This window comes from Botrytis sinoallii (assembly GCF_014898435.1).
Source record: "Botrytis sinoallii strain Bc 23 chromosome Unknown BSIN_018, whole genome shotgun sequence".
Lineage (NCBI taxonomy): Eukaryota > Fungi > Ascomycota > Leotiomycetes > Helotiales > Sclerotiniaceae > Botrytis > Botrytis sinoallii.
Genome location: NW_024066045.1, coordinates 459,409 through 486,678, shown reverse-complemented (window position 1 = coordinate 486,678; position 27,270 = coordinate 459,409). Strand labels below are relative to the sequence as shown.

General features: G+C 43.2%; 7 protein-coding genes across 7 annotated transcripts; 4 read left to right on the top strand and 3 right to left on the bottom strand.

Moving 5' to 3' along the window:
• Positions 1–1,540: 1,540 nt before the first annotated feature.
• EAF02_009116 (uncharacterized protein) lies at positions 1,541–2,933 on the top strand (the record flags this gene model as incomplete). The annotated part of the gene is made up of 2 exons (XM_038905164.1): positions 1,541–2,039; positions 2,122–2,933. The coding sequence occupies 2 exons, from the start codon at positions 1,541–1,543 to the stop codon at positions 2,931–2,933; spliced, it is 1,311 nt and encodes a 436-aa protein (XP_038755061.1).
• A 916-nt stretch (positions 2,934–3,849) lies between these two features.
• Positions 3,850–6,225, bottom strand: EAF02_009115 (uncharacterized protein; the record flags this gene model as incomplete). The annotated part of the gene is made up of 8 exons (XM_038905163.1): positions 3,850–4,070; positions 4,121–4,256; positions 4,308–4,506; positions 4,557–4,663; positions 4,721–4,818; positions 5,001–5,433; positions 5,487–6,067; positions 6,111–6,225. The coding sequence occupies 8 exons, from the start codon at positions 6,223–6,225 to the stop codon at positions 3,850–3,852; spliced, it is 1,890 nt and encodes a 629-aa protein (XP_038755060.1).
• A 533-nt stretch (positions 6,226–6,758) lies between these two features.
• On the top strand, positions 6,759–8,393 carry EAF02_009114 (uncharacterized protein; the record flags this gene model as incomplete). Its single annotated transcript, XM_038905162.1, has 1 exon — positions 6,759–8,393. One exon carries the CDS (start codon positions 6,759–6,761, stop codon positions 8,391–8,393), a length of 1,635 nt encoding a protein of 544 aa, XP_038755059.1.
• A 2,808-nt stretch (positions 8,394–11,201) lies between these two features.
• Positions 11,202–14,782, bottom strand: EAF02_009113 (uncharacterized protein; the record flags this gene model as incomplete). The annotated part of the gene is made up of 2 exons (XM_038905161.1): positions 14,495–14,782; positions 11,202–14,428 (listed from the first exon to the last, which is right to left on the bottom strand). The coding sequence occupies exons 1-2, from the start codon at positions 14,694–14,696 to the stop codon at positions 11,202–11,204; spliced, it is 3,429 nt and encodes a 1,142-aa protein (XP_038755058.1). The 5' UTR covers positions 14,697–14,782.
• A 1,418-nt stretch (positions 14,783–16,200) lies between these two features.
• Positions 16,201–17,193, top strand: EAF02_009112 (uncharacterized protein; the record flags this gene model as incomplete). Its single annotated transcript, XM_038905160.1, has 1 exon — positions 16,201–17,193. One exon carries the CDS (start codon positions 16,201–16,203, stop codon positions 17,191–17,193), a length of 993 nt encoding a protein of 330 aa, XP_038755057.1.
• A 2,462-nt stretch (positions 17,194–19,655) lies between these two features.
• On the top strand, positions 19,656–22,718 carry EAF02_009111 (uncharacterized protein; the record flags this gene model as incomplete). Its single annotated transcript, XM_038905159.1, has 2 exons — positions 19,656–20,189; positions 20,338–22,718. Exons 1-2 carry the CDS (start codon positions 19,988–19,990, stop codon positions 22,716–22,718), a joined length of 2,583 nt encoding a protein of 860 aa, XP_038755056.1. The 5' UTR covers positions 19,656–19,987.
• A 1,512-nt stretch (positions 22,719–24,230) lies between these two features.
• EAF02_009110 (uncharacterized protein) lies at positions 24,231–26,356 on the bottom strand (the record flags this gene model as incomplete). The annotated part of the gene is made up of 9 exons (XM_038905158.1): positions 24,231–24,278; positions 24,398–24,731; positions 24,792–24,958; positions 25,013–25,081; positions 25,135–25,175; positions 25,227–25,393; positions 25,524–25,534; positions 25,588–26,257; positions 26,340–26,356. The coding sequence occupies 9 exons, from the start codon at positions 26,354–26,356 to the stop codon at positions 24,231–24,233; spliced, it is 1,524 nt and encodes a 507-aa protein (XP_038755055.1).
• Positions 26,357–27,270: the final 914 nt, after the last annotated feature.

Sequence of the window (27,270 nt, the reverse complement as noted above, 5' to 3'; positions counted from 1 at the left end):
CAGGCAGGCGTGTCATTTCGGTATATGATCCTTTAAAAAGTGATTGTATATCTGACTTCCCCTAAGCAGCATACCTAGTCCTTCATCTGACTTATTTGTGGCTTCAATGTAACGGCGTTCATCTTCTGACCTGGTGCTCTCCTCGACACTTGTTGAGGGATATTATTGCATTACAGTATTATCCATGACTACTATGTCCAAAAGAGTTCATTTAGCTCAAGCTCTCGTGTTGATGGAAGACGGCTCCAGATCTGTTCATGTTCCACCAAGGCGGAGTAGCCAAGTTTCCCAATCAAGACGTCTCGCTAACAGGAACGCAAACCATAAAAATCTGGGGAAACTTCAACATGGGTTGTGCTGCCATCCCATCAATTAGAAACGAAAATAACAAGACGAAACGTGTTTGCCCCACAAAGTTCACAAGCCATGCAAGGGTTATTGTACCTCACGGAACGGAGTATACGTGAGTGCGAGAAAGTTTCTCACCCCTTTGACTTTACTTGCCTTTTGTTTCCGGTTGCATACCTCCTTCTTTGTTCATTTCTCTTTTTCCTTTCATTTTCTCCTTCCATTTTTGTCTGCCATCGTTCAGTAAGTCAGCACAACAATGCGCGCGAATGGATGATTTTTTCCCAAAATCATCAGATCGAATCTCGAGAAGATCATACGACACGTGACAATCTAATTCTCTTGCTGAGTCAGTCGGCTCCAAACATTCCCCCATCTTCGGCACGTAGAGGTATCATGGATGGCAACGGAAATTTTATTTTCCATTTCGAGATCCTAAACAAGGAATCAAGAAACTAATAAGAGTCTTCCAAGAGTTTACGCATCACGAAGGTTTCCACTTCATCCCTCTCCCGACTCCCGAGGTGTGCCGATTTTCTGTCCCACTCTTGAACTCTTCAATCACCAATCTTGTTTGTCAGTCGCGCCAGTAAACGCTCTCACTCGGCCAAGAATAGCCCGGGCGTCATGGATGCATTGCTCCTTTCGAATTTAACTTTCAATGAGGTTTACTAACGTTTACCAAACGCTTGGTAGTGATCGATGGTCAGCTGTCAGGTACCATCTTCCACGGGAGTTCCTCCGAGATGTACCAGAAGCCATATTCGGTGTCCTCCGGTCCGAGCCGCCATCAGCATGGTCCATACGACGTTGGCGATTGAGATTAGACCACATTCCACATTCTTCACATAGAGATGGCTTCGTAGTTACACTGGCCTTGATTTTCTAAAACTCAAGCTCCGATGCTAGGTTCTACCAAAAGCGTCAGGGGAGGGTTGATGAACTGCATACATTGGAATGTTGTTAACCAATTCAAGTATGACTGGTAAATGAAACAAAGACTCTCTTTTGATGACTATTCCCACTTGGTGGCTTCGCTAACAATCAAAGGGATTTTTTCCCTATTTTGTTCGAGATAATTTCTTCAATCCAGTTTGTCTAAGGTAACTGGGAAATTTCAGAACTAACTCTATCATAATCGACGGAATGACAATAGTTGAGGATATCGGAAAATCATCAACATAATCTCAAAATGACGGAAGAATTTGTATTACAGGCGGGAGGCAATCTCCCGATGGAAATAAAAATGCTCAAAGGGCAACGGGACGCACTGCTAGAGCAGTTGCGCAAATTTCGCGAAGAATCTCCCCCCAGATCGCCATTTGAACCATCTGAACTCGAATGGCATCATTCTTTCGATGACAATGTTAGTGATAGTCTTTCTGGCAGGCTGAAGGTAGAGATGAGAATTTGGAGTAGAAGAGAAGCAAAAGATCTCTCTCAACTCAACGATCTCCAGGGCAGTGACCGTGAGTGTTTTTTCAAAGAAGTAGCGAAAATAGTCCTTCTGGATGGACCGGACAAACAGGAATTTCCAAAGGGTCTTCGGGGACAACCCAGAACATTAATAACTATTCTTGAAGCTCTGCTTACCCATCATTTGTTCACGACTGTCTATCCCGATCCTTTCTTCTTCTTAGGTGAAGAAACATCCCGAATTCTCAACGATATCATGTCGTTGGGCAACATCTGTAGGTTTTTCAATTCAAGCGTTGGTTACATAAAATTAACCATGCATAGGGAATCTAGGGCATTCCTAACGTTGGCGTGCAGACACCTTAAAACTCATTCATCCATTACGCAAGTCTCCAGATGAATTATTGGTCAAATCGGAAACAAAAAAGCTCTTGCGCAACGCTGCAATCTCCGGAGCTACAAACTTTATGCGGAGTCCCGCCAAATATATCATGAAAGGTCACCCGGATGCACTACAGAAACTTGGGGATCTGTATATGCAGGGCGCCGAGCATTCTTACAGGATTTGGGGTAGGGAACCAATGATAAAGCTTCTTGACGCCTCCAACTTCTTGGGCCAGCCATTTGATCTCCAGAATCCCTACATGAAAGTAGTCGACAGGGTCTACCAAAGTCCCGATATCAATCCAAATGGCCAGCCAATATCTATGGTTTGCTCGCCTGCGATCCTGAGGTATGGGCTCGGCCTTGCAGATATAGGTTACTATGAGAAGAGATGGTGGCATGAGTTCCACGAGTACCGACGTGCAGGTGTGTGGTTTCATGTTCCTAAGCCCGGGGATGCCGATCAAGATTTTGAGGAAAAGACTCTTCCTCCCCGACCATCGAAAGACTTGGAGCCAGCAACTCTTCCTCCCAGAAGTGATTTGAGCGCAGAAGCTCTAGGTGAAAGAATGCTTAAGCGTTTCGACAGAGCGACTTTGCTTGACCTCGTCAAACCCTACCTAGACGATTTCGCTGAACAGCTAAGACCTGTGCTAGAAGGGTTACGCGGGGAAATAGCCCAACGAATTGAAGAGCGCGACGAAATGGAAAAGCAAAGAGACGAATTCAGAAGCAAGTACGGCGAGGCTCTTCAATCAATAGAGCGCCTCAGATCTGGGATGTGATTTGACTGTCAATTACAAAATGTATCGCTGGTTGATTTTTGTCCATTCATAAATCTGGATGTCAGTCCAACAACTTGGGTGATTCTTTTTTGTTATGTTCTAAATTGTTATTCTCCATGTCATATTTCAATTTTGTCTATTCCTCAGTTTCTTCTAGGGGGCATGTTTGTGCAATTCACATCAATTGAGCAAAAGGTAATCATGTGTACGACCGGATGATCACTTCCGAGTGCAGGTTTACTGGTAGATAAAGATAAATATCATATGATTGTTTTACATTTCCATTTAAAGCTGGAGTCATTTTTATTTGTTACTTTGATATATTTTGGGTGATATTTTGACAATACAACGTCACTTGTCTCATTGAATAAGTTTTTAGTTTTAATGGACAATGTGAAGTTGTTACCTAGTTGACATCAGTTTGGTATTAGTTGTGTAATCTCTGAATTATGTGATGTCATCTACTTCATGTACAATCTCACATGCTAAATACTTATGGATATTTCTATGTCTGTAGAGTGGAGCAGAGGTGGTACACCCTACTCTTTGCCCAGTCCTGATATTCATGTCCGAACAATCAATTCAGATCCGTATTCTTACCAAAAAAATAGCTAGAACAAGCCAGCAAGTACACAGGCAAATGCTATGATGACCTCAATCACATACCAATGCTGATGTCACTCCTAGGACAAAGCACAATACTCCACTCGATATTGAAACGATTGATACACAGAGCCACACAATTGAGACATTTCTCATTCTTTATTGCTGACGTTGACTAAAACCAAAACTGAAACCCCAAATTCTACGCAAGCATCTAAACTCAAACTCTTGATATGTCACTCTTTCGCTATCTCTCCCTCCTCATCAACCTCGAAGATCTATGAGTATTTATTGTAATTTCACCATCGGCACTTCAATGCTCAGGAAATTCGATGGTAGTGTCGGATACCACTCTACCACCAACAGCGAGCCGGAATTTCAGATTGGCTCCTCTGTCACCAAATATAACTTGGATCTGAAAATGGAACTCATGAACCATCCTGTCAAGGCGCTGGTTGAATCTTGACCTGCTGTCCATGCCGAAGTTGAAATCTGCGGGGAAGTTGTAAGGTATTTTGCCAACGCTCTTGACGCCTGTTTTACCCGTTAGTCAACATATATCAAGAAAAGGGCCATGAACTTACGTGGATCGTCCATCCTATCAGGTTGTTGATCTCCTTCGCATGAATAAAGTTCAACCGTAGAATTAATGGCTTTTCCAGGGCTGTAGGGGGACGAACAACCTTCTGAATGAAACGACCCTTCAGTTATCACTTCGCCCTATAAGAATTAGAATTACTATCATCATAAGCATCTTGGGAGCCCTCTTACCTTTGAAACACACCATATGGCTCGGCCTGCACAATACTTTAGATTCGAGTATTCATCGATGTATGCGTGCTTTTCCTCATCGATAAATTCCCGGAAGACACGACTGATTCGGAAGCCGTAGTGCCGACGAACGTACTTAACGCGAGGCGCAAGTCCTTCGAGTGCCCGAATTCCAGCACCCCTTAAAACTGCGAGATCACTATTTTACAGATTAGACGCGTCGAGCCACCGGAACGTCAAGATACTCACGGGCTCTCAGGGCATAGAAGCTCAATATGTCCATTTGAAGCACACCACGACAATAATCTGCTGTATAGATATTTTGAAGCTCCCATTCCACCCACAAGAGCTATGCGCTTCATGGAAGTTAGAAAATGAAGCCGACTAGCTAGCAAGGTCACGTTGAAACTTACATGGATTTTTGCCTTTCTTTGGCGCTTTGCTTGGTCGACCTGCTTTTTAACTTGTTTGATTACCCGATCGACGATTGGATCGAACACGGACTTCATGTCTTCACTGGAAAGATGTCAGAAGCTTGCGATAATGTATGAGCAGGACTGCCAAGTCTAATCCTTACTCCTAGTCTGAGTTTGGAGTGGAAAACTATACCGATGGGGATTTACACTTGCAAATCGAGTTCAACTTATAGTGATAGGAAGATAGAATTATCGTCTCTGTCATATTGATGCGAACTTGGCAAATCAAGGTAAAGCGGACCTAGTTCGAAGGTGCTAGCATTCTCAGTGGCGAGACCGAAGCATTTCTTAATCTCCTCCCAATTGTTCATCAGAGCGCTTCCAGGACCTTTTCTCGAATATGGGATGCTGTCGAAAGCATTGCCGAAACGATCAGATAAGAGAGCGTGAAGGTGACGATAAATATAGGTAGAGCCACACTTTCCACCTATGATAACAATATTTAGCTGTGCTTCGCTGCAAAGTAGATGCCATTCCTTGTACAAGAGAGGGCCTAGATGACCGATTGACCTTCCTAGTGAGTGGATGTCCTGACCAGTTCCAACGCAAAGTTCTTCAAAAGTCAACTTCGGCGCAACCGAAGTGACTGTGTATGTGGTAATATCGACAGTTCCTCCCCCGCAATCACATATCAAGACATTATCACCGCGCTGGGACATTGATCAGCATTTAATTAATTATTTGAAATGCTGCAATAGCTTACCTGCACAGCATTGAGAGTTCCTGGTGCAGCTAGCTCTCTCAAAGTTGCAATCGCTGCCGCTTCCGGTTCCGCAATTGTGTGTACCTCATCCATTGGGTTTGCTGCAAATCCAGCCTTCCTGGCAGCGTCCAAGGTGGCATGCTTTGCCTCATCAGACCAGATGGCTGGCAAACTAATCCAGCAGTCTATTGGCGACATTCTGAAGGCGTCCACTCCAAGCGTTCTTTCGACATGTCCAGCAAAGGCAACATACAACTCATGGAGAAAGTCCTCGCAGACACCTTTGCAGTCTCGGTGTGGTGGCAAGTGCATCATTCCTTCATCGATGACTATCTTTGAGATTATATCGTCGTCCTCGCCAAAGACAGCATTCTTGTCTAGAAGGAGCTTCGTCCAAGAACATGACATCAGTTTTGGTCCCACGTCGAAGCCCCATTTGTCTGATTTAAGGAGGCTTGGATTTTCTCTCGCATATGCAATCCTGGATGGGATCTTCTGCTTTTCGGTTTTGTGATGGGAGCAAAGAGGCACAATGCTAAGTTCATCGCCAATTTCTTGGGTGCTAAGGCCATAAATAATACCTAGACACGTATGAGCAAGGAGGGAAAAATTTGGTCATAATACACACCAGAAATGTAGTTCCAAAATCTATAGCGACAATGATTTTATGGCGTGGCGGTAACCCTGTAGCAACTGCTATGTTGGGACCCAAAATATCACCAGGAAGTTGAGATGTCATTACGTGAGTCTTGCGCTGGCGTTGGTGTTGCGTTGATATGGGAGTTCAGGATGTCTGATGCACTCATTTCTGGGGGGAATGAGAATTAACTTATTAAGTTATACCAACGCGTATGTTTTGCACAAATGACGGATCTCGCATATTCCAAAACAGAGAGTTCCAAAGCTTGCCACGCACAGTGGAATGTCTCTGAAGGCCGCATACTATGAAACAATTCTACTGCTACCTTGACGGTTGGCGAAAATTCCACACAACCCGTCGAATTGTATCGGTAACTTCAATTGGAAAAGAACAGTACTGAAATTATCTGACTGCCATAAATGCTACACATGTTCCTCAAGTTTTTAACTTAAAAGAGAAAATCGCAAAATATGGGACTTCAAGCCAGTTTTCACCAGTTCATCCTCAAAATGAAGAGTGAAAATCGAAAAGATTACATCTACCCCAAACGGAGGACGATATCATGCCATGAAAAGCGACAGAACAGTTCTTGGCCGTTCAGGAAATCCTCAATTTCTAGCAGGGTTCGACTGATGACCGCCCGCTTCAAACCCCACAGTACCTGTCCTTCCAAATACAAAACTAAGGATGGAGAATGTTCTGTGGTAGATCATGTAGAAGATTTGCGCGTTGGGTTCACTGAGGCAATGAATCCTTGTTCAGAAGTTCTTTCGGATAGACCTTCCCTGAAGAAAACCACATCTTCGATCTCTGCGAACTCAGGAAACAGGCCACCTGCACCTGCATTCATAGGTCATGATGTCTCACCATTTGTTGAGGTTGAAAGGCATACAGGCGTTGGAAAATGCGACTCTATCATGGCAGATGTCTGTTCTATACATGCTACACATCCTGGCAAGCTCGAAGGAAATTTGCCATCTACCCTGAACGCTCAAGCTACCCCCCTATTATCTCACACGGATCACGACATTGATCAAAATAGGGTCCGAACCCCACCAACAAGCGTTCTACCTAGAGAGCCATTGCCTAACGCGATTTATGTCTCAAAATCAACCCAGTCTCATGATTTTCCAATGGCTAGCGGCCGAAATTTGAAACGATTAGAAGACGAGGTGCACCAAAGTTATGAAGAGCTTCGAACACTGAAGAAGGAGATAGTCGACCTAAAGGAACACGAGTCAGAACTCCAGCAGAGAAGTCAGCAGGACAGAAAAGAATGCAATCAAGCTGTACTAGCCCTCCAAGAGATGGCCTTCAAGTCATCGAGAGCGGAGACATGGCTCCCTGTCGACCATGATGCCGTTGCCCATGAAATTTTCGTATTCCAGGCGGAAATGAGCAAATGGGTACGGAGTGCAACCAGTGACGACTCTCGGCTTGATGATTTATCTGAATTATTTCAAGGAGAATATCAGGCCAAAGATGCATTGAGGGAAGAGCTATCGAAAGTGATGGTCTTCAAAAACGATGTACTCCCTGAGGGACTACCTCAGAAACGGGCTAAAAAATTCTTGCTCGAAGCCCTTCTTGCTCACCATCTTTTCACGGATGTTTTCTCGTCGCCATTCTCTTTTCTCGGAGATGAATCAACGAGCTTGGATTTTATTTATGAGAAGGGATTGTCATGTATGCATGTTTACTCTATATTAGACGAGCAAGCTAACAAGTGTAGGGAATATTGCAGATGCCATAGATGGCGCTCTGATACAATGAGGCTATTGTCCCCGGAGGCTTCGAAAAATGACAAAGCTGAGGCTGTCAGACTCAAGATACCACCTTTACTTAATGATAGAGCAAACATTCAAGCAGAGAGTTTCTTCAACAGCCCGGCTCGGTGCTTCTTCGTTGAAACCCCAGAACTAACGGCCAGGCTTCAAAAGATCTACCAGAAGGCCGCTGGTCTAGCCTACCATATCTGGACTCGACGATCAATGCTCAAAATAGTCACGCGCAAGGATTTGAACTCTTTCTTCCACATCGATGACATCCAGATGGCTCTCCACGTTAGCGTGCAAGAAGATATCGAAAATACGCTAACAGGCGAACCTATCAGTTTGGTATTGTACCCCGGTGTTGTGGCATATGGCTTGAACGACTGTGTAGATTATGAAACTCCACGACCATGGATGCCAGCGAAAGTTTGGTTGCACAAGCCTTTGTCAGAAAAGCCGCAAGTACCAGTTGGGGAGGATTCGGAGATAAAATGATAGGACGAATTGCTTTGGGAGGGGGGGGTTTCTTCAGAAAGTTTACCATTTGTAAGAGGGACTTATGCCCTGAGGTGGAGCTCATCTGATTGAGGTCCGGAAGAGAGTGGAATATTATGCAGGACATGACAGTATTGCAGTTAGTGTACTTCCCTGAAAATAATGAGCTTTGTACTCAAATCATACCTCAGACAGTGAAACGAGTGAATATAGTAGCATTTGCATGTGGAATTCGGTCTGTCGATATCAGATAATCGTGTACCCTGAAATGGGGGCAGAAGGGCTCTAAAACTACGCGTGCAGTCGTATGTCCTCGATATTGATGTCGTGCGTTGGGGCCCTTTAATATTTTCGAAGGGGTTTGGAGAGAAAGATAATAAGATTTTACAAAACAAGCGCTGCCAGTGTATATAACGCACGCCAGGATATACATACAAAATCCATTGAACTTACTTAATATACTGTGCATACCTAGTCATCACCAGATGCACTTCCACAGCCCAAAACCATCTACAAGTACATCCATCTCCATCACCTCCATCACCTCAAACTAATCACATCCATCCCAGGAAGTAAAAAGAATCTTCCCCAAATCTCCAATTCTGGCACTACGCCTATGTATATATCTACCCCCAACCAGGCAAGCCGCCCCAGAAACCTTCAAAGAACGCCCAAACACACTTTCTAATTCCTTTACTAACCTCAAATATCCGTTAGAGCCGCGAAGTTAGTTTCTTTGCATCTTTAATCCTCCTCTTCATCTAGAATCAAATCGCTGTATAAAATTCAAATCCCATTATTCCACAATCTCACTAATTCATCATCTCGCCACTACAAAACTCCTCCTCTCACCATCCCAGATTTCTAGCTTTCCAGGTCCCCGCCTCAACCTCCCAAATGGCATCTCTAATTCTCATCACTGCCGTCCAAATCCCAGCTCCAGCCCATCAACCAACCAAACAACAGTCCTTCCCCTTCCTCCTCATCCATCAAAGGAACCAGGGAAAAGAAAACACCCCTCCCCAAACCCACAGCACCAACAAAAAATCAATGTCCAATCTGGTGAACCCCCCAAAAAATTTCAATCTATTCAAATCAGATTCTATTCCATCCATACAACTGACAACTTACAATCCACCATCCACGATTTGAATTAAGATCAAGATTAAGATTCCGGGGTTATGCATCTCTACACGTTTCTCCCCTTTCCCCTCCTGACCTCAAAAAGATCTCCCCAAAGGATGATTTAGCTCTTCAAACGCACCTTCGCCTAACCACCAGCAAACCAATCTCCAATCAATCTTCAATCTCTTAAGAACCAATAGAAACTTCCTATCCATATCAATATTCCAATTCCACTTTCACTTCTACAACCTACAACCTACAACCTACAACCTACAACCTACAACCTACAACCTACAACCTACAACCTAAACCTACAACCTACAACTCACCCTCCACCCTCTTCACTCCACCATCTCCCATCTCCCATCTCCCATCCATTATCCACAATTATAATTAAAACTGAGACTGAAATCCAGATAGAGATCCACACCGCTTGATTTTAAAACTCTTCCCTTTCCCCCCACCTTTCTCCTCTTTTCCCCCAAAGCCTCATTCCGACCCCCTTCCACCCTGTTTCCAATAACAACAACAACAACAACAACAAATTCAATCAGATTAATCCGATCAAATCCCCGAATTATTAAACCCCCGAATCAACAAACCTCTAAATCAATAAATCCAAACCCAAACCCAAAGCTACAAACCCCCCCCCCCTCCAAAAAAAAAAACCACTTACACACACGCACAGACGATAACCTTAGACGAACCACTCAAAAAAAAGGGAGAAAAAAAAAAAAAAAAAGAGGAAGGATTTTGAAGAATATTAAATATTAAATATCAAATATTCAACCATCAACCTCTACAACAAATCAAGAAAAAACCTATCACAAATACATAGAAAACACTGTTCAAGACGTTCTTTTCCTATCTTTCCCTTCCCTTTCCTTTTCCCTCCCCTTTCCTTTTCCCTTCCCAGCTCCCCGCCCTTCGATCCCTCGCCTTCTCGGGCCCCTCAACCTACTCACCTACTCAATCTGCCAACCTACCTAAGCACTTACCCGCCCCCTCGCCTAGCAAACCTACATATCCATCTAATATACCCACTTTACCCCTATTCCAAGAGGCGAGACTAACAAATGAAAAATATCCTATCATCTTTATCTTTATCTTTATCTTCATCTTTATTCCTATCTCTATCTTTATCTTCATCTTCATTTTCATCTTCATCTCTATTTTCATTTTCATTTGTCAATTTCCCTTAACAAAAGAAGAAAAGAAGAAAGAGAAGGGCTACATTTTATTTATCCACTACACACACACACACAAACACGAATTTCCCATTTTCTAATCCATCCATCCATTCATAGGCATCTACCCAACACACAAACACGAATTTCCCATTTTCTAATCCATCCATCCATTCATAGGCATCTACCCAATAAATCCGAACCACCTCACACCAAGAAACCAAGAAAAGGGAGTAAATAAATCCATCATATCATACAACACAATCCAAGGACCTCCCTCTTTCCCCCTCTCCTTCCCAACCAACCGATCCAACTCCTATATCCACAGTATCCGAGTACCTAAAGTTCATCTAAATCTATACATACAAACATACAAACATACATACACCAAAAGAAAGAAAAGAGAAGAGAAGAAAGCCACAGAAAATACAACGGTCTCAAGATACAATTACACGATCCAAAGATATCCATCCATCCAATCCAGTAAACCAAGATTCTAGAATCTAACCCCTGCGCCACTTCTCGTGCCTCCCACTTTTCCCTTAACATCCCACGCCCAGTTTTTTCCCTTAGCAGCATCAAACGCCTTACCCACTCTCAAAGCATCGCTAACCATTATCGGTTCTTCCAATAAATGAGCATAAGTATGATAAGGCACGGAATTACATCTCGAAATCTTCGGTTTCGCTGGTGCATCCTTCTCATTTAATTTTCTCTTCTCCTTGATGATATCTTTGAGCTCTTGATCGTCAGCAGTGATTTGTGCTTTGAGGAACATCAAGTCTGTAGATTTCTGAAGGGATTCCATGACTGGGATACGGGGTTCGTAGGCAATATCGGAGAGATTTGGAGGGTCTGTGGAGACGATGGACGGGTCGAGATGGGCGGATGGTTGGAGAAGAAGTTGTTGGATATCTATTGATTCGCCATGAGGTATTGCAGTCTTATGTGAAGGTGTGATACAATCCATATCGACTTCTTTTCTTAAAACGTGATCAATGTCGACTGCGGAAAAATAGGCACAGGACTGTGGTAGATCGTTGATTCCCATTTGTTGGGAAAACATAGCTCGAGTCCAGAGATTGGATACTTGTAATGCTAATGCAGCACGATATCTATCTTCATCTTGAACTAGATATCTGATTTCATCATGAACAGTAATAGCTAGACGGGCATTGATATTGTAGAGACGAATGATGTAATCCATGGAAATGATGAGAAGGTGCAAATAATCTACACCCGAGGATTGAATTGCCCAATTGATGCGTGATGTCATAAAACCGCCTTTGGAAACGAAACATGCCATTAGGGCTTCTGTTATTCCTGCGCCTAGAACCGGAGTGCGTGGCCTTTCTTGCTCTGCAAATTCTTCCAACTTGTTGAAGACAAAACTTTCGGTTCCTCCACGCCAAAAAGGTCCGGGATAAAGAATCTTTCTGCTGGTTTTGACACCTTTAGTAGCCTTGTACAGGTTTCCAGCTGTGTGTGAGGTTTCAGCTTCCGTGAGACTAGGATTGAATTGCCGAAGTAAAGTTGAGGCGAACTTCAAACCAGCTCCATAGATTCGACCATAGTTGAAGACCTTGGCATCGTTACGGGTAATACCGAGAATGCCAGCTGTGCGAGAATGGAGATCCGTACCTGCTGCTTTGGTACCCTCTAAAGTCATAAAACCGACAGCATTACCTCCATGTAGTTTGAATTGGGCATCTCCAACAAGACTAGCAATCCATAGCTCTTCGGAATCCACATCTGCACCAACGAAGCAATAACCAGGTGGGGCCTTTATCATTGACTTTAGTTCTGAGCCAACACGGTTCGCTTTGGCATTACTTGCTGTAAGCCATGTGTTCTCCACTGCTCTTCGAGTCACGGTACCCATGGGAATTATTTGCGGTAGAATATAGCCTGTTTCTAACTCGGATTGCGATTTTGCAGGCCCCTTTGCTCCATCTTTTTCATATACAGTCATCTGAGACTGTATACGACTTCTTGCACTTATCCAATAAGAACAAGAAGCATTCATCTCAAGTGCTTCCCTTGCATATGAATACTCGGAAGAAAGAATACCTTTGTCGAAGTATTGCACATAACTTTTCGCCATCGGATTTCCACATTTAGCCAATGGACCGTCCTTGTGCGGAATTTTAAAGTAAGCAGCGGACGTATCGTTTCGCAGAGCTACATCAGCTTCTTCGAATGCATTGCACTCTTGCATTTGTTTTTGTTTATAATTGTGAGCCTCTTCAATAGGAACTCTAAAAGTCCAACCATATTTGTCGGACCATACTAATGGATACCCATCCCAAGCCAAACGCAGAAGTAATGGTGCAATTCGAGTACGGACTGATAAATTAATAGGACCGGTGACTTTAGGGTAGAGATCTTTATACCATTGAGGCATACCAGGCATCTTCTGTCTTATAGCTGGTCTTGGTGGATCCTTTTTTGTTTTCCCCTTCACCATTTTGACCTCTTGAATAGTCCAATCGAGTTGTTTTAGCCAAGCGTCATTCTTCCATGACTCAGGATCATCTTTCATCTCTAACGCTTTATCTTTCAAAGCAAGAAGTCGTTCTTGTACTGCATCAGACAACTTGTGATAGGTAGCTTCGGCATTGGCGACATAAGATTCCCACGATCTATCAATTGGAAGTATGACCGATGAGAGATGTCTCAATGCTGCAAAGCTGACTGGATGTGGGCATGTCTCGACAAAATTGGGAAACACTCTTTTGTAAACTCTATGGGTAATGTCAACATCCGCTGCACAATAATGAAGAAGTTCATCTAGTTTTGCCATGATTCCTTCCCGGTCACATTCACCAAATGAATCCCTTGCTGCTTTGTCGATTGTGACATTGAGATGAAATTTTGCGACATCTCTTAATGAATTGACGGAGCTTCTGCCTATCCATAATTCTGCTTCTTCCTCTTCCGAAATAGACTTGTGGCCCAGCAAGGCTGCTAATTCTGCACTGTCGGTCTCCCCAGCGATCTTTTCGCGTAATTCCCGATCCTTTCGATGTTTCATCCAAGTCGGTCTTTGACGTGAACACATTCCATTGACGGCAACATGTAATGACATAGTATCCAAGAAACAGTTCTTCGATTGATTGATGTCGTATTCCTCGGCTACCCTGGCTCGATCGTAACCAATATTATGCCCCACGATAATTCGTGGTTTCTTTGCATCTCCGAGAGGTATCAATTGACGATCATTATCAGTCTCCCCCAACAGCCACGGCGATAACCAAGAATACCAATTTGTAGGACTAACAGCACACGCCATGACAGCAAATGAACTTTCTTTCCACATCACTTCCGTGTCAAAACATAACATTTCTTCATCTGGGGCAAGTACCGCTTCAGGCGTGCCGTCGTCTTTGTACCTCGTCCATCCACTTTGACGTGACCATCTGAGCGGCCGAGGTGGAGTTTCCGTCTTAACAAATTGCTTCGCAAATGTCATGTATGGTTCGGAAGCATCTACGCCCAGTTTATAGAAATGCTCATCGAGTGTATCACCTTGTAGCTCGGGAAGATCGAAAGATATCGGAGGAGTATTGTCCGTATTCTTTCCAAGTAATTCGTGCCTCTGCAGATGATCTTTTGAAAGATCTATGAGCTCTTGAGAGGGAAGGGATTGGATGTCCTTAAATACTTGATTGTATATATGAGTACTTATTTGTTGAATTCCTATCTCATTGAATCGAGGTTGCTCTGGGGTCTTCTACTTTTTGCTTAGCTGACTTTCAAATTAATTATCGAAGTTTTTCTTCTACATACTGAATTGATCTTCTACTTCGGCCAACACTTGCATCGGCTCTTGTGCCGAATCATGTGTTGATCCATTTGATTCCGTGGCATATGTTCGCCATCGCGCCCAAGATATTGAGGTATCTTGAGGTTTACGAGCTCGATATTTTGCAAGACGAATGAAGCTTGCGCTTGGTCTACTTGCACGACCAACGCGGAACGAAAGAAACATAATATGAAAAGAAATCTTATTAAATCATTATCTTGACCAATTTACTGGTACATACTTAGTCGGTAGATAGGTATGAATATCAAAATGTCAAGCAACAGGAGACGAAAACGAATTGATTGATAAGTGACGTCCTGTCAAGCCTCCCAAAGTGTAGGGTTATTTTTTTTCGGGCGGGGGGTGGCCAATTGATGATAAGGATACCGGTGATGGACCAGGTAGACAAGGCTTTGATGTGTAGCCTCGTGTGGCTTAACGAGGCTGATGGAAACCTGGAATCGACTTTGGGTTACCAATCAAATATGGTTGGTAATCAACTCATATTAAGTATATACTATTATCGTATGTCAGTACGTATTCTTTCGAGTTCTCTTGTTTCCTTTTACCCACTTGTGGTGTGGCACTTGCTAAGGATTTATTGAGCATGATTTCTAGATAATATTTTTCAATAAAATTAAACGCAAGGCTGGACATTACAATAAATACAGTATTATACCAGTATAGGTAGCGACCCCCCTAACCTACTAGGTAACCTTGGAAGTCCTTGCAAGGCTGAAATTTTTCAGCCTTTCGCTGACTAATATCGTGCCAAAACTTCCTTATCGATAACTTCTTTCGCTCCCGAGGATCTTTTTCTTTCAATCTGACCTGTTCAGATAAGACAGAAATTCGGAGTTTTATCATCAGCTACCTACCAGTAAGGAAGGGGAAATATTGCCGTCATTGATCATATTAACAACAATAAGACGCTTCCAGAGAGGAGTGGCATTTGTATCAATCTTTCATAAGTGTTCCACCGGCAGCAATATTGTCCTGAGTTTCTTTCTTTCTTTCTTTCTTCCGTTCTTTCTTCCCGTTCGTATGAAACTTTATACTTTTCTTCGGGCTTTGCCCATTGCTACTCGTATGATTCGGATAGTGTAACATTCATTAAACTAATCAACGAAATTCATCATAGAGACACACACAAGTACAAACACGACGTATAGGTGTTAATACTGTACAGCGCCCAGTTCTTAGGTAGATTGAATTTGACCCTCGCCCAGAGTATAAGGGGAAAATAAAACGACAACGACAGCGACAGCGACAACGACAACAACAACAACAACATCGACAGCAAAGCAACCCATTCATTTCCAACCTTACTCTCAATCTCTCTCGTACTCTCGCTGTCACTCTCATCAGCCTCACTCCAACTCCCTTGAAACTTTGTTGCGGTCAGACGAAATATAGATTACCTAGTACTAGATACCTAAGGACGGTACTCGATTCTCCTTTCTATCTTTTGACTTCAGACCTTTCTATACGGTACCTATCCACCTAGGTACTTTCTATACTGTCAATACTCTCTCATTCCATTTCGCATCGCACAAAAGTTGGCACATTGATTGGGTTTCATTGTTTATCTTATGTATGAATGAGATGAGAAGAAACTATTATTCTACTGTTCTTGAATCTACGGAGTGCTCATGCTATCATCTTTCAGTAATTTTACTTCCATACCAAAATGACCTCAGGCTATCCATATTCACCCCATTACAACAACGACAACAATAGAAATCCAAATTCGGCATCGACCGCCAACGCAAACTCAAACAACCGTTCACTATGGAACAACGAATCTTTGGCTGGTAGAGGAGAGGACATTGAATCTCTAACTTTACCTCCAATCAGTCGGCCAAATCCCGAGAACAGATTGGAGCTACCTGCAATATCATCATCACCACTTTTTGTATCAGATTCCCATACAGGACAATCACAGCCAGAACAATCCTCTCACCGTCTCGATTCAAGGAGCAATGCATCGGCAATGATACTTGGAGCCGTATCCGCCTCTACAACAACCACTAATTCAAATTCAAGACCTGGTGAAAACCGCACAAAACGCTCTCGGAGCTCATCTCCCCCCGATCTTTTTTCTTTTGATCCTTTTGACGAAACCGTCCGGTATCGATCACCACCTCCACCACCATCAAATCAAGTGGGTCGACAAAATTCACGACCATCCTCACAACCAGGAAGAGGGTCTTCCTTTTATGACGACGACGCCGAGGCTTTAGCAAATTTCGACTGGGACACTTTTCTTTCACAAGACAACGAAAACGACGAAGAGATTGACGATCCATTTGCATCGCCACCACAAATACCCAGTCGAGTTTCCGATAGTTACGGTGTAGTTGATCTTACTGAATCATCACCAGCTATGGTTCCCCCGCCAGAAAGACGCAGAGCTCTTAGCGGCACCAGTTTACGCCCAGCTACACTCACCAGACCGAAATCCCCACAACGACGAAAGCCAAGTCTCTCAAAGTCTACATCTGCAAAAACGTCGCAAGCTTTTCACCATCAGAAACAAAACCCGAGGAAGATATCGAAGTGGTTGATCTCTGCGAGAATTTCAAATCTACAAGAATATGAAGCCGCGAAGGCGAAAAGACAAGAAGACTTGATCAAACAACAAACCAAGATGAAGCAAACAAAACCGGGTCCAAATTGGTAGAGTTCCAGTGTATCATATGTATTGATAATCCGACGGATCTGACGGTACACATTGTGGTATGTTCCTTCACAAAGTTCGGTTCTAGCACTTCTAATATCATATAGGCCATCTCTTCTGTTCCGAGGTGTCTTCACTCAGCATTACACGCAGGGAATAACGGCAGGAAATCATGCCCGGTTTGTCGAACCTCAATTAGCACCACGAGCCTGCCCGGTCGAAAGCCACCTAAAAACGGTACATTTCCTATAGCGATCAAGTTTACTGACGGCGAACAAACTGGGAAAGAAACCCAAGAGGAATTGATGGCTTCGTTGAAAGAGGTCTTGGGGTATATTATATCAGGGTTTGTTAAATGGACAGCGACAATGGAGGGACTTCTATGAATGGATTCATAGTAAAGACCACGGCGTTATGGGCTGGACTGGGGTGGACTGGACTGACAAGATACCACATCTGGAAATTGGGACTTCAACACTTTGTACAATGGCAAGCTGGGGCGGATCAGATAAATATCACTTCTATGATTTTTGTGTGTGCGCAATAGCATTATACGAAGATAGATTGGGGGGTTAGTTGAGAGATCTCACCATATTTATAACAATGCAATTCTTCCCTGCATTAAAATACAAGATATCACGGAAAATATTGCCCTTTTTAAGTTTCGTTTCCGGGACCGGTCATTTATTCATAACGCAATAGTGCTGTTTGGTGCCATCAATTGTGAAGTTGGTGAAAAAGAGCATCATACATAAAGAGGTCTCAATCTGCATACATTCTCACTTCACCCTACAGTAGGCCGTGTATCTTCTGTGTGATGAACAGGTAGGTGCTGTCTTTATCTGAACACTCAATCTCTCGATCAGGACTTCTAACATGCACCTACCGATCTATTACAAGGAAGCTACATTCATCTGCTTGAAATGACGATATCCAATACCTCATAATTGGATGCCTCTCACCACTCTACAATAACTAAGTCCTTGAATCCCATATAATTTTCGTTGACTATCATCACATGCTTCTATATCATGACACTACGTCAATTCTATCTGCTCTACATATTATTTGTACTAAAACTAGAGCAACAACATGATCAGAGGCATGCACCAAAATTGCTACCCCTCTCTTCGATCTTCACATCATACATACTTGAAACACTCCATCAACTCAATTGCTTAGAACTAGTATACTTTTCATAGATTCTCCAGTCCTCGTGGGTACCCAGGCAAACTGGGGAAATCAACCAACAACCAAATGACTGACGTGGGCAATGAATACTCGTCCAAGTACGGAGTGTTACTCTATCTTTACTTGGGTTGCTTCCTCAGTTCCACATCTCACGAACTATACGAGCCAACAGGAGAGCCAACACCTGTGGTGTTCATGTGATGTTCATGTCTTATCATGTATTATCATGTCCATGATCATCGCTGGATTCGAGCATCGAGATACCGAGGTTCGGAAGCGTGATAGGAGTTTCGAAACACAGCTACTGATTAGCTTAGCTATGGTGACCATTTGTTGTGTTGGTCGTTCCTTAATCTCGCGAGTCACTTGTACAAGCTCTCGAAGGGGGTCTGGGGTACTTATTTGCAATCCTCTCATTCATTGGCACTCGATGCGGTACGATGTGAGAGTGCGATGAATCCACGATGTACTCCGGAGTCCGTACACACTCTGTAATGCATGTACAAGGGGCAAGCAACGGTACGGGGAGCAGGCGATCCGTATCGCAACCATTACGCAGGTTTGCAGCCAGCCTCTCTCACCGTTATTTGAGGATCCGATGCCATCTCCATAATTAAGCCAAAGCCTAACCGAGTCTTAACCTAACGAGCCAGCAATAAGCTGCAGCGAAGATTCTTCAGCTGCAGCTAATCAAAGCTCCAACATACTTTGTACGGGACTAGTCCATAAAGTACAGCAAATTCATGCATCTGGGCGGGTTCTTTGCTCGAAACGATGGATAATTTTGTCCATTTACCGGATTTTTCCAATTATGACTCCTCGTTGACTCCTCATTGACTCTTCATTATTATTCACATCATCCAACTCTTACCACCCAAACGGTCAAATGTCATAATCGAGTTATGTAGGTAAGAAGATGCTCCACTCTAGGCTTTTTTAACGGAGTAGACTCTCGTGTTTCATCGTGAGGCGAGAAGTTTCGCTGGCAAGTTTTTGATGGTTGATCCGCTTACCTTTCGCTTTGCAGAGTCCTTTGTTTGCTTGTGAATTTCATTTGCGGGATGGTGGTGATAGGAACCACGTCAGGTGAAAATGGGAACATTTCCAAGCGTCCCCATTTTTATCGAATCAAATCCAAGCCTCGTTTTCCGATGTGAAAATGGGAAAAGAGATGGAGTTGGATATTATTAAAAAATGGAATTGTTTAGAATTCTGCCGCATTTGTTTGGATACTCGATAAGCTCAATCGTTGTGAAGTGGGAATATGAATATATTTCACCGCATATCTTTCCTTTTCTTGTGCTTGCAGATTGTTTCAAGCTTCATATCTTCATATCTTCGATATTTTTCATATTCAAGTGTGAGAAGTGTGTTCATATATCGTCAATATCATTACATATTGAAGGGCTGCACGCACTACGCCTTTATATTCTTAACTTTTTCCCTGCATTTCCTTACCGATACTCTTCCCCCCCCCGCCCCCTCGGTTTTATTCTAGCTGCTGGACAGCTTGGTTAGTTGGTTCCTTTTGCCACTATCACATTATCAACACCGCTTTTTGGTCTCGTACCTATTTTTAACTTGGCGGAAAGGCGGAAAGGTATTCATGTCCTGTTGTAATATATTCAACTGTCTGCCTTCTTCTTCCAAAGTTCTTCGAAAGTCGAGTGGTAAAGCGAAGCTTTCCAATTCTTCCGATATGAGGAACGACGATAATTTGGCTTATGGTACGATGGATACCGATCATCCTCAGACTGGTACTGCTACCAATGAACGAACTGAGAGACCAAAGAATGACAGGAGAAAAAGTAAGTTTGGGTACCCCTCGTTCACCAATTCTTTTTAACATCAGCTCTTCGACCAAACTATCATTTCCGATGCAAATGTTAACAAATCCCCAGACAACTTACACTTTCCCCATCAAAATTATGCCATCACCAAAATCTGCAACTACAGCCAGCGCCAATCTTACTCCGGAATTTACAGAATTCGATACCCAGGCTTACTACAATGAATCCCTGGATTACAACTACATTTCTTCCCGATTCGCCTTCTCCCTTGGTTTAAAACCAGATGCCGATCGTGAAGCCAAACCACGCTCAAAATCTGTATCGAAACCAAAAATCCCTTTTAAGCCAAAGCATCTAGCAAGATCTCAAACCGCACCAGTTGCTGAAATTAAGCCCCTTCAAAGATCAAGGACAGAACCGCTTTCACGAAGAATATTTTCGCCGTTAGGTAGAGAAAGTACTATAGAAGATACACCTCCTTCTACATCTACAACTCCAGCTCTTCCACCTAGAATCCCACCCAGAAGAACTTCCACAACTGCTACTCTCGTGCCTTCCAATGCTCAAGCTCCTCCCATTTTCTCTCTCTTGGAACCGACACCAGAAGCCATCTCAAGATCGAATTTAACTAGTCCGTTATTTCCAGATGCTAACCTAAATCCTTTCTCGCCAAGACCGGGAGCCACATTTGGGGCGATGGTTGTTGATACGCCACCGAGAACACCACAAAGACCTCAAATATTGCATACACAAACGGAGGGCAATCCTAGTATTTTCGAAGCACTAAATTCACATCCTGTAACTCCGTCCATTACAAATATTCCAACAATTCTGACTGAAGAACCGGAAGGAATGTCGGAAGAACCAGAAGATGCATCTTCTGAAACAGAGCGAGAACGGGATCTCGAAGGAATGGGAACCGGTACTGGAATCGGAATGGGTTTTGGAATCGGAGAAGAAATCCGTGGTCGAGAGATTTCGGATCCGGATTCCATGACGGGTGATTTAACACTTCATTGGAAATCTTCTCCACTATCACGTTATACACAACGAACCGTTTTCTGGATCGTTCCAAATGCGAAATTCGATCTTGTGTTTGGACACGATGAAACGGATTTCAATATTCCCATTCAAAACCCACCAAAGTGGGGTTTGAGTAATTGGGGAATTGGACAGGGGAGAGGAAGAAGAGGAGAAAGAAATCAATTCCGAGAGGGGATTAGAAGGGGAGTTCTTAAACAAGTAGAGGAACAAAGTACCTTTTCGTTACTGTATAGTGCAACGAATCTGATGGATGCGTGGTTGAGACCACCTTATCAGATTAATGGACGAGCACATTCGCAACATTCGGACTCGAAACCGTTGCTTGCGAACGGAGATGAGAGTGGAGGCATTCATGAAATAGCATTTACATTACCGGAGTTGGAATATCAACTCAGGAATGAGTTGAAGTGTACTGATGAACGGAGACGCAAACATGAGGGGAAGAGGGCAGTCAATATCTGGGATGTTAGGGCTGGAAAGGCCGTTTTGGCTGAGCAGGCTAAAGGCGCTAGTGGAGAGATTAGAAAGTTGGTGGGAGCTGTAGTAAAGGATGTTCGGGAGAATGGGGGAAAGAAAATCGCGGAAAGTAAGAATAAGACTTTGGTTGGGAGAGCTCCTCGTGAGGAACCGGAAGTGGAAGCTGCACATGATGAATTTGTTCATGTGGAGAATCCTGTTTCCGCAACTCCTGCTCCCGTTGTCTCAAATGAAGATTTTACAGTGGTCAGCAAGCCACAAGCAGAATCTTCCCCCGCTACCTCTCCCCTCCTCCCCGTCGTCGCTCCACTCCCTAACCCCCAAACTTTCGATCTCTCCCCCACCACCGCCAATGATACCGCAAATCAAAGTCCTAGCTCCTCTCTCCGCGTCGAATTCACGGATGCGCAATTGCAAGCACAAATTCAAGCGCAAATGGAACGAGAGATGGAACGTGAAATGGAGCAGGAAATGGAACGCGAAATGCAGGCGCAGATTGAAGCTGAGATGAACGCTCAAGCACAAGCTCAACCTCAATCTCCATCTCACGAAGAGGTAAGAGATGAAGTGAGAGATTTGCCGCCAGCGCTTCCTCCTCGTCCTAAGAGATTCGAAAGATCTTCCACTTTCGATTTCGGATCTGTAGACGCAAAGGATGAGCAGCCTAGACGTCTTGCTCGGTCTTCAACTTTTGATTCTCCAGCTTCTTTCACGGCTTTGAGAAAATCAGATCGTGATATCCATGCTTCTATCTCGGCCCTTCGTTCGGCTCACAATGACGATGAGGATGATGAGGAAAATGAAGCGATGTCTGAGATTATGGTTTCGCGCATCCCGGTTCGTGAGTTGGTTTTGGAGGAAGTTGAGTTTAGTGTTCTTCCGGATCGAAGTTTCGGGACGCTGAAAGAGAGGTTTGAGATGATGTGGCAGGGAGAGGATGAGAGAGTGCATTCTGAGAGGAAGATCTGGAGAGGGAAATTCAGAGGGGTTTTGGGAGAATTGTGTAGAGTTGTTGCGGAGAAGTGAGGAGTGCGGAGATGGTGAGAGAAGGGGAAATTGAAAATGAGAGCAGAGGGAGATGGGAGTCGAGATGTCGCGCAGTGTGTTGGTTATATGAACACGATTGTCTACTCGGTCTGGAATGTTGGGCGGGGCGAGTGGAGAGGGCGGATCCACTTTGACAGCGAAGCTCGCGAAGCTCGCGAAGCTATGAGATTGTGGAATGGTGATGCGGGGGACTTGGCGGATTGGGATAGGATGGATGGCTTGGAGTTTCTATTTTTATTTTTTATTTTTTTTTGCTTGTTGGGTTTCTTTGCTCGTGGGTTTGTGGTTGGTTTATATATACTCCGTGGTTAGCTTTCACTCGCTTTGTTACCTATTTGTTTGTTGCTTGCTTGCGTGGGTGGGCTTGGGTTTGCTGAGTTCTTATATATCTATATATCTATATCATGGGAATTGTGGGTTGGGTTTCGAGGGATGGATGGGTGTTTTTGGGGTTTTTTTTGGGATTTGGTTGATTGATTGATTGGTTGTTTGGAAGAGATTTGTGGATTGCATTGGTGAATGATGGGTGATGGGTGATGGATGGGATGATTTTTCTTTGTTTGATGGGTGGGATGGATGGGATGAGATATGAGATATGAGATTGTTGTGATGAGATTGGATATGAGATTGATGAGATAAGATGAGATGATCTATCTATACCTATACCTATAGTCTGTATGAGAAATGTTATACAAGACTCTATACAACCTTCACAACCCATACAATCTTTCCAACCTCGAAAAACAATTATAAATTGCAAGAAGTGATTCATATCAATATATCAACATTGTTCTATCCTCATCAGTAAACGAATGAATAGATAGTAGAGTGAGTTAATGAGCTTTAATGGCTAACTTTATTAAAAGCTATTTATTCATTCATTCATTACTCTCTTTATCTAGTTTCAATACATCAGATGATATTCTTTCATTAATTTATTACTATACTCCATCGCTATCTCCATGTCCTATGTTCTTTCCTCCTCGGTTCTGTTCTTTCCTATAAAATCTACTAACTCTTGACATATACACATGTATATCACCAAAGCAATTTCGTATATCCTAACAACATAACTATCACACCGAAAGTAGTACAATTCGTTTTCCTCTCCTCATCTCCTCATCTCCTCATCTCCTCATCTCCTCATCTCCTCATCTCCTCATCTCTCATCTCCTCATCTCCTCATCTCTCCTCATCTCCTCATCTCCTCATCTCCTCATCTCCTCATCTCCTCATCTCCTCATCTCATCATCTCATCTCATCATCCACTCCACCCCAAATCACAACACAAATTCCAAAAAAAAAACATACCAAAAAAATACACTCCCGCCACACTCGGCAAAACCCCCGCACTTTGCGCAAATGCAAATCCCGCATCGGTATTCGATATACCCGCGAGTCCGAGTAATATGATTGAAAGAATGAAGTTGACCACGCTGCGAAGTTTATCTGCACGCGTCATGTGGGGTCGACTGAGTGCGTGGAGAATGTTCATGAGAATGAGGGTGAGGCCGGGACGCGAGGAAAGAAGTAGGTGAACTGTTTTGATCATAAAAAGTTAGTGTGGGGTGGGGGGTATGGAGGGGTGGAGGGGGGGAGTAAAAGGGGGGGAGGAGTATGGGGGGGGGGGGGGGGGGGGGAAACTGTTGATTGCGTACCACAAGAGCGAGAACTCCAAGATTTTCATTCCATTCTTCATTAGGATCCGTAATCGCGTTATCACTTTCCGGTGGATCGATTCCGAAATTATCGAATAGAGAATCCTGGACTGTGGAAAATAGTGTCGTGATATTTCCCAATTGTTCTGTGGACCCCAGAGTCGTATTACCAATATTGAATAAAGCCTTTTGGGTGTCTGTAAAAGTTTGTGTGAATTCTGGGGGGAATTTCTCGAAGATTCTTTGAGTGATGTTCGCTAAGCGTATTCTGAGATCGAGACTATCGACAGCGGGGATTTTCTTGAATTGATTCACGTATTGTTTGCTGACTTGGCTATTGGGATATTAGTATCTGAAAGTCTACAGTGTACGATAGACTGATTGTATAGCTTACTTGATGACCTCAACTACTTTTCGCCATCTGATGAATTGGGCAGCACCTTCAGCGAGGAACACTAGTGCAAGATGGAATGGGAAATGGAGAAATGCCCATATTTGTTGACGAATGGAACCGAATTGAGATCGGTTAAGCCAGTCAAAATAAAGCATGTAGAGGAAATACTAAATGGTATTGTTAGTAGTTGTGTCAAAAATGAGTGAGAACTTAATACATACAATTATTCCAACCGCTGATACAATAGTGAGAATGAGAGGTGCGGTCCATTTCTCCTCTTGTTCTGCAATCTATATATAGTCAATATTGAATAGGCAATAATCAAGAAGTTAGAGAGACCTACATCTGCAATACTTTTGCTAATTCCAATTATACCTTCACCCACTGCAACGGGATTAGTGACGACTCGCCTGGACCTTAAGATCATCTACTTACAAATAATCAAAGTGAGTAGAGTCATTCTTTGGACAAGATGAGATCCTCTAAAGCTCAGGACTTTCCACTTCGACGATATAGCAATGTTGACGGCAGTTTCTAAGACAGCTGTGACATACCAAACAATGAATACTTTGCCAGTCTTGGATGTTTCTTCCGAGAATCCACTTGAAAATCATTAGCTTAATGCCAATTTGAATATCGGAAAACATACAAGAAGTGCCAAAATATACTAGTGCAGCTATGACATTGGTCACAACAACAAGAAAGAGTGGTAATTTTGAATTTTTATAATACCAAACGTGATACTGAATACTCATTAGTAATGAAAGATTTCTCCCGAAGAACACGAGAAACATACCAATATAACAGAATATTGAAAGCTCAAAACCAGTCGCGAAAACATCAAGATGATTGCCAGTGAACGAAAAGCACCAGGCTTTTGGTCCGATGAATTAAAGTCCGGTCCTACAATTGCCAATCCAATCATCACACCAAATTGACATGCTTTTCCTATTCTCTCTAATATACTATCCGTAACAAACCTAACATCAAAAAGACTGACTTGTAACCACAAGAACCAAAGGATACAGAAGAATCCGGCATATGACTTGAGTGCATCAACCTCATTGATATCATGTACATCGTTGAACGTCGTCAAATTCGCAACGAAAAAGAGATCATAGAAAAGTTCCATGTTCGTAGTCTCCTCATATCTTCGAAACTCGGGGGTTTCGAACATTTCTTCCTCGGCACCATCTTTTGAAAATGGATCGACTTTCCTATCATCATATTGGTTCTCGATCGATTCATCGTAAGATTGTTTTCGGGCGATATTGATAGGACCAGAGATCTCATGTATAGGACTCGGAACTGGAGGGGTCACCGAATATTTTCTTCTATTGTGAGCCAGAGGATTTTCAAGTAACTTTAACTTTGGTTGAGATTCTTCGTTTCCTTGATATATCGATCCATGACTATAAGTCTTCTTCAATGGGGTTTGACTAGAGACGGAACTCGATGAAAGATGCCTGTTTGATTCTCTGATTAGCCAAAGAAGATGCATCTCGTGATTTCTTGTTTTTCATCGAAGACATCAGGGAGTTCACCTACCTTTCGTGTGATGACATGATAATTACTCGATGAACGACAAACCCTAGGATACAACAATTGAAAAATTCGAGTTCAACCCACAACAAAGTAAAGGATCTCAAGAAACAATACTTATATGATATTCCCCATGGGTGACAACGGAAAGAAAAGCTTGTTTAAGAGAAGCATCCACGGCAGATAACGCACAGATCACTAGATCCGGGAGCTTCATCAGATCATCCGTGCGAGTTTGATATGTTTTGTTTTACCCTGATTCTGGACCATTGTACGATCAAGGCATTAGAGTTGATGAATGCAAAGGGTCTTGTATGAGAAATAAGAAATGATGCTTGGCTCTTCATCAGACTTTGTAAGACATACGCGGTTGAGTAATGCGGATGTTCATCTCCCGTTGAGGTTACGAATGGCCCCATACACTCGTATGTACAGTCATAGCTCGATGGATCGTGAAAACTTTCACGATGTTGTTACGAGTTGATTTGCCTCTTGAATGTTCGTCCAACAATCATCTCTATGACATCCCGCCACAGTGTGGTATTATCGCCAAGAAAGGCATCAATCTGATAAAAGTTGAAATTCTCATTATTTTCAACCTGTCTGCCGTTCGAATCAACACACGCCGTTGTTTCAAGACCCATAGAACACTAGGAAAGGGGTCCTAAGCAACCTCCACCACTGTACATGGGCTAGATTTAGATTGAGGCTTTTCTTTTTGAGACGTGGCTTGGATCAATGAACCTCGAAAAGATGTCTGGCGAGTAGGAAACGGGCGACAATTGACATGTGAATTTAAAGAATGGTTATTTCTGGAAAAGAGGAGCTTCTGTTCTCAGACCCTTCACAGGTTGGAGAATACCCTTCGATTGTATTGGATTTGTATTGACATCTTCCTCTTTTCACAGTAAAGGCAATCTAGGTACTTTGGGTCCAA